Source organism: Lissotriton vulgaris, unplaced genomic scaffold (assembly GCF_964263255.1).
Source record: "Lissotriton vulgaris unplaced genomic scaffold, aLisVul1.2 SCAFFOLD_3231, whole genome shotgun sequence".
NCBI lineage: Eukaryota > Metazoa > Chordata > Amphibia > Caudata > Salamandridae > Lissotriton > Lissotriton vulgaris.
In genome coordinates, this window is record NW_028246287.1 from 148976 (window position 1) to 161676 (window position 12701).

A 12701-nucleotide genomic window follows, 5' to 3' on the forward strand; every position below is an offset into this window, starting at 1 on the left:
TAAAAAAGTGCAAGTGCGGAAAATATGATCCTCATCATCTAGAGTTAACATGGAATCAAATGCTGCCTCTAAGCTAATTGGTCTTCTCCTAATAAAATATGAGCATACAAACAGTTTAAAATATTTGATATAAAATTTGCAGGAGAATATAAAGTGTTTTATAGTTTGCTCACTCCTCCCATCACACGGGCACGCGATCAAGTTTAGATTAGGACTATAACCAAGTGGGAAGGAGAATGCAGAACGGATTGTGCCAGCCCGTAAACGGAACAGTAGACTTGTCTCCCAGCGGGTCATCGGTAGTAACAAATAAATGTGGAGTGGATACCTATAATTTTCAATGGCCATATAGTTTAGCACAGTAGTGTTACTGACCTCTGCTGCCTCACGCTCGGTCTTATATCAGGAATACAGAGCATTCTGCATATCCTTTTTTGCGACTAAAGCAGCAAGTGAAGGGTCCCAAAAAATGCTTTCCATATTTATACTGTGCAAACTGCTCAGCACTCCACCCAACCACGAGATATCTAGAACCGTAGCACAACCTAAGCAATCCTTAATGACTGGGTCAGGGTAGCTGCTTCATTCTTCCGTACAGCAATCCACATAAGTGCTGGGCGAGCCCTAATAAAATCTTTGATAAAATTAATATTGAGCTCTTTGTGAGATATGTAATGAGAGGTTGAAATAGGGACGTTTAGTATTTTTCTACAGAATCTATTCTCCTCCTGCTGTATTCCAGAGCAGCTGATCGTCCCCCATATCTCAGCTCATAGGTCGCTACCGGGGTACACTGAAGTTTATAAATCCTTTGAACAGCTAATACTGCACACATCGTCTTGGGGTGAGGGATGCTTAGAATTGAGTTATTGGCCTTTGAGAACTTGCTCCTGGCGTGAGCTAAGTGCTCACTCTAGGAGCTGATTGCAGCAAAGGCCAAACCCAAATATACGAAGGATTTTACCACCATCATCTTATGGCCATCTATTGCAATCAGATGTATAGCCCGTTTGCCTGGACCACTGCTCATTAAAAAATACTTTTTTAAATTGACTTGTAAATCTAAATTGTTCATAAAAATATTAAAATCTTCGACAAGGAGGCGTAATGAATTTGATGTGCGCCCTATTAAAACTGCGTCATCGGCATAGAGCAACGCAGGGATAGGTACTTTGTTAATATATGGGACATCTTGGGTAGCCAGTTTCAGGGAGGCATTCAGGTCATTAATGTATATATTAAAAAGCAGGGGAGCCAAAACACAACCTTGTCTGACCCCCCTGCCAATATTAATGAGTCCTGAGACCTCGCCTCCTGCCCCCATTCTTACTTGGGCCTTAAGATCTCTGTGCAGATAAGCCAGAACATTGACCAGGGTTTTATCCAGACCCTTGGATAAAAGAATTGCCCACAGCTTGGACCTATTAACTAGGTCAAAAGCTGTGGACAGATCCATGAAGGCCATATAGACCGGGGTTTTCTTGGCAATGACATATTTACTAATAATTAAATTCAGGCATTGCTCCCTTGTTCCCACCTTACTCCTGAACCCCAGCTGACAAGGGTCCAAGAAGTTAGTTTCCTCTGCCCAATCTATAATTTTGTTATAAAGAACTCTACCTAAGATTTTAAGGGTGTTGTCTATTAGGGAGATAGGTCGATAGTTACACGGTAGTGATCTATCGCCTTTTTTGAAAATCGGTACTATTACACTTCTGGCCCATGTTTCTGGAATCTTTGCCAGGGTCAAATTGTTAAAAATATTCAGAAGTAAGGGGGCCCAAAACGCCGGGTTCCATTTAATTAGGTCTATTGGCAACCCATCAGGGCCAGGCGCTTTATTGCCTAGACTTTGGTTAATAGCTTCAATTACTTATAAAATTCCAATGTCTATAGGTATAGGATTACCAAAAATCGGGGTTGGTTCAGATGAAAGTGGGGCACAGTAAATAGTTGCAAAATGGTCCACCCAGGCCTCACTAGTTATATTGCAACTAATAGGCGTTAGTGACTGCCCCATGGAACGCACTTCCCTCACTGCCGCCCAAAAGATGTTAGCATTGTTCAAGTTGGCGGCGTCGGACAGCTTGTCCCAGCGCTCCTTTAAGACTTAATTTCTCCTATTTTTGGTTACTACCTTGTAATTGTTTCTGGCCTGCCTAACCATTCTAGGGCATCTCGGGATAGTAGTTAAGGCCCTACGAAGGTTTCTGTTTGCTTTACAGCAATCTTGATTAAACCAGCTAGGGACAGGTGCTACCTTTTTGGGTGGTTTGGATATGAGGCTTTTAACAGTCAGACATATTTTACTGAAGTCCTTAATTATCTGCTCAGGTGCTGAGACAAGAGAGAGGCAGGACTCGATCTGTGGCATGTTGTTTTTTGCCACTGCCTTAAAGACTTCTGCATTATCTGCCCCTTTCCAACATAATCTTCGATTATCTGTTGAGACTGAAAAATTTGCCGCTGCACAGTGGCTATGAGCGATAGTCCATCTGGTTGCATTTATTGTTACCTTAATGGGGTTATGATCCCCGAAATCAGATGGTGTGACCGCAGCAAAAGTCACCAGTTTTTCAATTAGGGGGCATACAAAGACATAGTCTAATGTAGAGCCGTTCCCCTTTCCTCTATATGTCGGAAGATTAATCATATGAGAACTTACAACTAAGTCCATAACATTAGATAGGTTGTGCGAGTTAATGAGACTTTTAAGTTCTCGACCTCTGGTATAGGAGGTTTGTGTGCAAAAAGCTATTTGTATATCAGTGCCATGGCTTTGAAATTTGGCATTAAAATCGCCACCTAGTAAGATGCCTAAAGTGTCTCCTTTTGCAGACTGGTTATCCAGCTCAGAGATAAAATCAAATAACTTTAAAAAACTTTTGTTAGGGACTGACTGAAAATCATTATAAAAATGTAATAGATATAATTGGATACCCCTTTTAAACAATACAGCTTGGAGATACAGGCTGTGCGTTGGGATTATTTCAAAGGTGCCTCCGACTGTCACCTTTAATCCTATGAACAAACCCCCTGATGGCCTTCCCTTCCTTGGTATTTGTGAAAGGACACTATAGCAATGAAAACCTTCAATGTATAAGTTTTCGGTAGCCCAAGTTTCTTGAACCATCAAGATATTCCCAAATTTAGCCATTCAATATTATTAATTTTTGATGGAAGACCTGCCACGTTCCAACTGAGTATACTCAGACTTGTCCCCTCATTCCGTGTTGCTGGGACTTTCTTCCCTTGGGGTGATGCCGTCAGTACTACTCTGGCGGGTGAAATACTAACAGCCTCAAAATTTGGGGGTATTGGTGGTCAGTCTTGTTGATCCAAACTTTGAAAAGCATGAAAGTTATTACACAGGGGTATAGGTGTTCCAGTGCAACTATTGAGGGCAGTACGGGGTTTGTAAAAATAGCCCAGAGGAAGGGCACTAATATCAGTATGAGGATTAAAGGTTGCATCATTAATAGACAAAAGATGGCGAACCTGCTGGGGCCTTCTAAAATTTAAGAGCACACAGTCCCCCTGGATATGTTTATGGGAGGTGCCTATCCACCCAACTCGTCTAGCCATAATTATATCGTTCCTTCTGTTAGGATTAAAACATTTTTGCTTACAAAGCCAGTCCACTGACTTTCTTTGCAGGTCGGGCCAAGACTCCCTCTGTCTCCTTTTTTAATTGGGGAACTCCACTTAGGACCAGTACATATGGTGCAGAGTCCGGTGGGATATGCAAGACATCCTGGTTATGACTAACACTTGACTCTCTAGTTACTTGGGTTACAACTTTACTGCCATTATTTGGCTCTAAGGGGGGCTTAGGGGGTATGCAGTTAGCTGCATTATCTTTACGTGGGCCCCCTCTCTCCCCACAATTATCACCCTGAGTTAATGGAGATGGTATCGTAACATCGGGTACTCTATGGGGATTGGGGGCCTTATCCCAATTTAATATGCCAATCAACGTGGGTTCCAGGGCAATTATGCCCTCTCCCACCCTTTTTGTAATTGCTGCAACATCATTAATTTTGTGCATTTCTTTCCACAGACCATCAAGTTCCATAGCAAACACCCCCATTAAATCGTCCAACCTAGTTTCAAAACCTTCCATCAAGGTGTCCAGAATTTCAATGCCCAAACCTGTTGTCTGGGAACTGCTGACGGGAGGAAAATCAGTTTGGGTGGAGATAGAGTTAGATGATCTAACATCGGGTAATTCAGTGTCTGCCCCGCCTTTGTTGTTCTTCATAATATCCATAGCTGGGTCTAATGATTTTCTTCTGTGTTCCTTCTGATTAGGATTTTTGCTGCCCGATACTGAAGCAGTCAATATCTGCCGTTTGATTGCCTCGCCTCGTGTATTACTGGCTGGTGCTTGTAAATCCTGAACAGACTGTGCCATAATCAAAGGGGTGTTTATTATCTGTATGTTCGGGCTTAATTGGACAGGTTTTGCTCCTAATTGAGAAGCAGGGAGCAACACGTTTACCCCCCAGTGGGCGGGCGAGATTGGGACGCTGCAATATGTAAAGATAGCCGTCTCTCCGTGGCTTGGATTTGATGGATGTGTACTGACTCAGCCCTTACAATAAAATCATCCAAGGTGCCAGCAGCGCCCTTTCGTTTGCTCAGTAGGGACATGGTAACCGGCTGCAATACTTGGGCTAAATATTACCTTGCTACAGTGTGTCTTTACTCTTTACTCGAGATGCCAAGGGGGGTTGCCCAGCCTGGCCTCTTCTGGCCCCTGAAGGCCACAGATGGCCCGCCCTTTGCCCGGGCTTCGCCCGGCTCGTCCAGCGACACAGAGGGCCTGTCAGGGCTATATGCGCCTCCTGCCTCCTGGCGCTGCTGCACTCGTCCTCAGAGCGCACCGCACCGCTGAGGCTGCTGGGAATTGTAGTCCTGGGGCGGCGACGGCGCTGTGGGTGGCGTCCGTAACTCTCAGCGGTGGCGGCAGGCAAGAGGTGAGTCCCCTCACTGCTGTTCTACTGTTCAGGTGTTAAATGGACTCTTGGCGGTGTCGGCGGGGGTAGCAGGCTCCCTCCTGCTCCAGACACAGGCCCATATCCGTAATAAATGACAGTTATATTCCGAAACATGCATTAAAACCAGCTACCTTAAACAACATTGTGCAATTAGACTGTGGAATACATATAAACATAAGCTAGATAATTACATTTCAGACTACAAATGTGTGGTAAGGTATCTCAATATATTTGTAAAACCTATTATCTAGGGCTGAATCATAATTCATAAAATTGACACGTAATGAATTCCATTGTACAGACATGCTATGAAAGTGCATCAGTGTTATCATAGTTTCTATTTCTATTAAATTACCATAGCAGCATAGTCAATAAACCTTTCATAATGACCGTAGTGTGTAAATAAGCTGTGTGTAAAAATCTGTATTTTCATAATTCTTCTCAGGACACATTGACATTGCAGCGTACGCATGAAATTGTGTAAATGTCAGCTACCGTAGCACAACCGTGTTGAATCATGATTCTTTAAAGTAACCATTAATTAGCCTTTATCAAGAGTTTTTCCGCTATAGCTAGAAACATTGTCAGCTGACATAGCAGTGGAATCGACTTGCCTGCTTAACATAGGATAAGAGCCTGACGAGTCGAACTTACCTGAGCATTAAGAAATAAGTGTTTCAACAGTATGCAGCATATTTTAAGCAGTTTAGGACACACACATACTATAGCCTTATAGCCCGCCGTAGAGAACTATACCGGCTATTAAAGGCCCTCTCTGTTGGCTCCCTCCACATTGCCCTCCCAGACATCACCCAAAAACTATGTCCATTGGTACAGCTTCAAAATCTATGACGACCCCTCCGTCTCGAAAATTCTTTCCTCCCTTAACCCGAACAATCACTTCAATGACCCTCTCCCCTCTAACTGCTTAGCTGCCGCCTCTCAGGCTATCATCGCTTCCTGGACTGCAATAATCAATGCCTCCCTCCTACAGGCAAAGGGCAGGCCATCTGTGGCCGTCAGGGGCCAGAAGAGGCCGGGCTGGGCAACACCCCTTGGCATCTCGAGTAAGGAGTAACGACACACCCTAGCAAGGTAATATTTAGCCCAAGTATTGCAGCCGGTTACCATGTCCCTACTAAGCAAACGAAAGGGGGCTTCTGGCACCTTGGATGATTTTATTGTAAGGGCTGAGTCAGTACACATCCATCAAATCCAAGCCACGGAGAGACTGCTATCTTTACATATTGCAGCGTCCCTGCTGGAGTTTAGGCTCACTTCCTCCTATATTCGATTCAGGTCCCTCCTGAAGACTCCCCTGTTCCGTAAGAGTTGTACCTAGGGTCCCCTTTGGTTTTCATTACTTTTTCCTCCCCGCTGCCCCTCTATCCATTTATCTTTTCTGCTCCTTATTTGCCGATTAGCGCCAAGAAACCGTTGGGTGTATGTGTGCTCTATAAGTCCTTTTACATAACATAACATAACATCAATACCGGACTCTCTCAAAGCTGGCCAAGTCACCCCTATTTTAAAAAAACCTACACTGGATCCCTCCTTCCTTGAAAACTATAGATCTATTTCCAACATCCCACTCCTAGCCAAAGTTCTTGAAAAATGTGTGCAACAGCAACTGAGCCTTCACATCACTAACTTCCACTTACTGGATGTCTACCAATCCGGATTCAGACCTGGACACAGCACCGAACCCACCCTCCTCCACATTGTGGATGATGCCCTTCAAGCCCTGGACCAAGGCAGTTCCTGTCTCCTTATCCTCCTAGATCTATCCTCTGCCTTCGATACGGTCAACCACGAAACACTCCTTGAACGCCTCAAACTCAGGATGGGTCTGGATGGCACCGTTCTTGAATGGTTTAGGTCCTTCCTCCAGAATCGCTCTCAGAGAATCCTAATTAATGGCAACCTGTCTGCCCCCTCCCCGATCACGGTGGGAGTCCCTCAAGGCTCAACCCTGTCCCCTACCCTTTTCAATCTTTACCTGAAACTTCTCGCAGAGGTGCTACGCACCGCCAATATTGCCTACCACATGTATCTTCTCCTAAGGACATTCTTGCCCTGTATGAGGCCTTGAAACTGACTGTCCACTGACTCACCTCTAACCAGCTCAAACTCAATGCAAAAAAAACGAGTTTCTTCTCATCTCCCCACCCAAAACCAATCCTGACATCCAAGAATGCATCAAGGCCATCACAGTGCTAAACTGCTCTCCTACCATTGTGGATTCTCCATAATCCCTGGGAATAACTCTAGATGGCAGTTTGAATGTGCGTTTCCACATCAATTTGATGGCTAAAGCTGCCAGATTTAATCTGAGTTACCTAAGAAACTTGAAACCCTTCCTCGACCCTCCCAACCTAAAGATGGCAACCCAGGCACTAGTCATCTCTAGACTTGAATACGGTTGCTCTACTCTTTCAGGTCGGCCTAAAAACTCTCTGGCCCCACTGAAAGCCTACCTCAACACTGCCATCAGACTCCTAACTGTTTCAAGGAAATTTGACCACATCTCTCCACACCTGAAAGCCCTAAATTGGCTCCCTCTCGAGGCCAGAATCCAACTTAAGATGGCCTGCATTACTTTCAAGGCTCTATACTCTAACGACCATGCCTTCCTTGCCCAGAAACACGTACTATCCGGTGGAGCCAGAAACTCCCGGTCTGGCAGAGACCTCCTGCTCCAACCAGCTCGTTTCCGGAAAAAGAAAACCTACAACCTGGGCTTCTCTGGGGCAGCTCCAAGAATATGCAACTCTCTACCGTCTACCATAAGAAGACTGTCTTCTTTTGCACGCTTCAAAAAGGAGACCAACATTTTCCTCATGAGAAAATTCCTTGCCTAACGACCACATTACAATCTCCTCTATGACCTTGTACCGCCCGCCATGATGGCTTTATCCTTGACTGTCCTGGATGATGCCTCCCTGCCTTCTGGGCTTCCCAACCGGGAGATGGGACCTCTTGTATATTAAATCTACCTGTTTTTTCCTACATAATGTACATAACCCTTGTATTGTATGTATGTATTGGCATTTATATAGCGCACTACTTACCCGTAGGGTCCCAAGGCGCTTCGACCGCTGCGAAACCCTTCCTGGCTTCCCTGAGAGATGGTCCCTTAATGGGTATCTCCAGGGTGAGACCAGGCATCCCCGGCGGTCTGGTGGGGCCGTTAGTGAAGATGAGGCAAGCTAATGCCCAGAGTTGCCGAGTGTGATCGCTGATCAGAGTGGGCACCGAGGCGAGAGAATTATCGAGTCCGCTGACCCTGGTCCAGAAACCTGCCGCGCCGGGAATCGAACCCTGGTCCCGGGCCGTCCTCTGCTATCGGGTCTGCCGCCTCTAACCAGTGAGCCACACTACTTCACCCTAACCAGTGAGCCACACCAGTGAGCCACACTACTTCTTGTTTCCCTTGATATCCTCCCTTCCTATGCCCTTTGTATTTCACCCCCCCAATCATGTAAAGCGCTTTGATACCCTCACAGGTCTGGTTTGCGCTATATAAAACCATAAAATAAAATAAAATAAAATAAAAATAAAATAAATAAATATTTGTATACCTGGAATGCTTAAAGTTACATATATATATATATATATATATATATAGAGAGAGAGAGGAAATTTGCACTGTTTAAGGAAACCCAGGACCCTGCAGAGCGTTGTTGACAAATATGTAGTGGGATCATACCGTCACTTGAACTTCAAAGGAAGACACAGTGCACACCTGGATTCCAAGAACAGCAGGCGCTTTATTTAAAAGGTTTCAAAAAAAGTAGCGGCTGATTATCTGATGCGTTTCAGTTTTCATCTGCCTTGATCACCGGTGAGCAGTCTTTCTGTATGATGTGAGATGCAATATTACACTGTTCAAATGTGTTCGCTGGAAGTGGCATGGTATGCAAAGGTATGCACAAGTACCGTAACGAGTCACAGCAGTGCTTTTGAACATGGACTGTGATTTGGTATTGCCCTGCAGTCCAACATAATCCTGTGCCTGTTTTCCAATGTGCAACATGAGCAGGTGATAAAGACAAGCCCAGGAGTTAACAATTTGCCCTGCAAAAGCATGTGATTCTTACGCCATACAGAGACATCTCACCTGTGATCAAGGTGGATGATAGTGATCCGCATCTTTTTTGTTACCTTTTAAACAGACCGCCAGATTATTGCAGCATAGATTTGCAAATCTTGCCGCACAAAAATGGAAATTTAGCGGCATTATTGCAGCACTTTATTTTACCCACAATCATTCTTTTTCAGCCATAAATCAATGGAGACTGTTTTAGTTGAGTATTCCACCATGAAACAGGCATGTTTAAAGTGCCTGCAACTCTATGGAAGTACAGCTCTACTACTAACCTCGTGAAAGGGGGCCGTATTTCTCCCTGGAATGTTTTAACACCCACGTACGCACCCCTTCCAGGGCACCTCTGCCTCCTGGACCCATGAGGCATGACACCTCTTCATCAGGTGCCATAGGGTGCAGGATGGTAGTTGGTGGAGGTGCACTTCCAAGGATTGGTTGGGCTCAGCAATGCCAGGAAGATGGCAGCTGTCCTTGGGGCTGTTTACTAACAATGTTTCCTAGGTTCTCATTATGAGTTTTTCAAATCATGCCTATTACTTTTCAGAAAAACCCAATTATTCAAAACTGAATAAAGTACTGAGTATATAAAACAATGCCAAAATGCCCACTTTGTCTTACTTAAATGTTATACCAAGTCTCTAGTACCACCATCATGAAGTACAACTTAGAATAAAAGAACAATTAAAAAAAAAATCTGGATTGAGGTACCATTTCACGTTACAATTTTTTAACCTTATGCAACTTGCGCTTTCAGCTTCAGATATGTTTAGCTACAAATATTTATCACGGTATTTAGTTCAAAGGTCAAAAGTCATTTGGACTTGATGATAACTTAAGATTGAACAGTTATCATCATTCTAATATATTATAAATTGCAATATAACCTATAAATAAAAAAAGTAAAAATCCCTCCTCCTCCTCCTCCCAAGGCGTAATGCCCATTCAGAGCCAGCAGGACCCCTCTCCTTCGCCTGCAGAGATGAGACAAGTGTAAAAAACATCAGAAAAGTAGTCTAAGCAAAAAATTGAAAAAAACACAGCAACAATGAACCGGACAGAAAGTAATAAAAGGACAGAAGACAGGAAAATGGGGAAAGCTAAAGTAAAATGGAAGTGATGGTAGTCAGCAGGCAGGACCAAACATGACTGGTGCCTGGCCATTGCCCTAAAATGACTGATTACATGCTGATCTCAAGAAACTTTATGAGTGGGAATTGTGTCCCTTCTTCTACAACTTTTTGCATAGTTACACGCATTCTTGTGTAGTAATCATCATATATGTATAGCAAAAACCACTGATTGGACAAACTGTTGATTATTGTGTGAGTTTAGGAAAACAGTAAAAAATAAATAGTGCACAGAATATTAAATGAGCTGGACATAAACCAAAAGAAGTTTTGTTGCTGTCGCGAAAATGTTAAATGCTTCACCTCTCTTACACCTGTCACTTGAACTTTGCCTTATGATGATGACAGCAGACTTAGTCCCGCCCTTAACAAAAAGGACTGAAACTAAGATTTTGAAATTGATGAAAAAAAAAACTTAAAGTCTTTAAGACAGCAATATTTCAATAGATGCATGTTCATGTCGCAGTCGTATGGTTGTTTTTTTAAAAAGGGTTTTTCCTGATTTTGCTGGTGAAAACCATACACCATTCAGATGGAGAAATTCCAAGATGCCGGCTTAAATAGTGCAGTGACAATATTTCCAGTTTGTTGCGATACAACATGTGTGGATGTTTTTTATCAGTCTCTAAACTAAACATAGTGTTACACTATGAGCAGAGTCCATGCTAAAGTCAGGTAGATTGCTCGTAGGGGTATCAGTTCCATGGGATCAATAACTCAGAAGAAAAGAAGACGATTTGCCTGGCTTCAACATGGCCATCGCTCAGGACATAGTCCCGGGTTTGGTGGTTAAAGCATGCACAGTCTAGTAGTTTAAGTGATTTGGAAAGCAGAAACATTTACTGTAGTATTGAAGGGATCAGACAATTATGTCTTCAAGCAAGAAAAAGATTAAAGCACTGGTTGCAGTTGCTGAGACCGCGTGGAGCCAGGCAGTGTAATTCTCCCTGTTTTATTTTCACTTTGTCAGCCAAATTGATCATATTTTACAAATTTCGCGGGTAGTTTTGTAAAAATCGCAGCATTTTTGCAAAACTGCAGAGTTCACAATTTTTTTGCAAATCGCTAAATCCTGGAGGGTCTGTTCAAATAAAGTGCATGATGTTCTTGGAATCCTGGTGACCGACGATTCTTCCTTCCTTTTCCTTTTCAATCTATCTATCTGGATCAGAATCGAGGTGTATTGACAAAGCCATCAGTGAGTCTCATTGCTCAAATTAAACATGTAGATCAGCATAAGTAAGCTGCATTGCAAAGCTGTGATCATAGGTCATAGGATCATAGGTCCCAGCACAGGCAGTGCTCTTGTTCAATATTCTAGTGCATTTAAAAAGCTGAAGCTGGGTCTCAGTAGAGGCATCCCAAGTACTTAGTTATACTTTAAAGATACTTTTAGAATCCTAGTATCTTGCACAGGACCCATCTGCCCTCTCCTCTGACGTGTATGGTATTTTTATTGCCTAGGTTTGGGTTGCTGGATTATCAGTGGCTCCAGGGCTTCACTTTTGCCATCAAGGAGATCAACGTCGACCCCTCCCTCCTGCCCAATACCACCCTAGGCTTCTGGATTTATGACTCCTGCAGGGCGCAGCAGAGGGCACTTCAAGGCACACTGTGGATGCTGACAGGGCAAGAAGAGACCATAGCAAATTACAGGTGCCAGGAGAATCCGCCACTGGTGGGTGTTGTGGGTGACTCTGGGTCCACAAACTCAATACTAATGGCTCGAGTTTTGGGGCTGTACCGGATACCACTGGTGAGTATCTGATTGCACAGTGATAAAGAGACCTTCGGTAATGAGATGAATCTCTTTCCAAGGACATGGCTGCACATGTACCTCAGAAAAGATATCACCCCATACTTCTGAAGAATCTCATGGTCTGCAGTTGAAGTTCATGTTGTTTTTGTTGTTTTCACTATGAATTATTTGCATCTGATGCCTATCCATGGAGCGTGAGGATGCCTATGTGGGGAAGGGCTGGTGGACAAAGGAGTCAAAAGAGAACAAAAATGAGTAATGAGAAGTGAGACTGTGCAATGTAAATTGAATTGAGTAAGAAATGTACTTATGGAGTGGTTCTACTTTTAACATTTTCCCACATTCCCTTTTGAGCAGGAATGCCAATGCTGTAGTCCCACTTTTGAAATTACAGATACCCCAGATGATGCAGGAAAACCATGATCTTTCATATTGTCCCCTGGGGGAACTACCATGTGACTCAGGATCAATTTCTACATATTCCCAAGGGTAATGTCCCATATTCAGCTTCTTTTCCAACAAGAGATGTTACCAGGATTTGCAGGATTACATGTCCTGCCAGGGGGCAGGGTATGGGGATGCCCTACTTTTTGGCTAGGTTTGTGCTATAGAAATACCATATACATATATATTATATTGGGAATGCTGGGATTCGAATTTTCATTTTATTTCCAAGCTGCAATGACTAGCATTCGAACACTGGCCAA

At 43.6% G+C, this 12701-nt stretch overlaps 1 protein-coding gene across 1 annotated transcript in view; it reads left to right on the forward strand.

The window, feature by feature from the left end:
• LOC147666001 (extracellular calcium-sensing receptor-like) overlaps positions 1-12701 on the forward strand; it is an 89628-nt gene that overhangs the window by 26320 nt on the left and 50607 nt on the right. The window contains exon 3 of the mRNA XM_086949336.1: positions 11700-11991. Coding sequence (XP_086805462.1) covers positions 11700-11991 — 292 coding nt within the window. The remainder of the gene's footprint in view (positions 1-11699; positions 11992-12701) is intronic.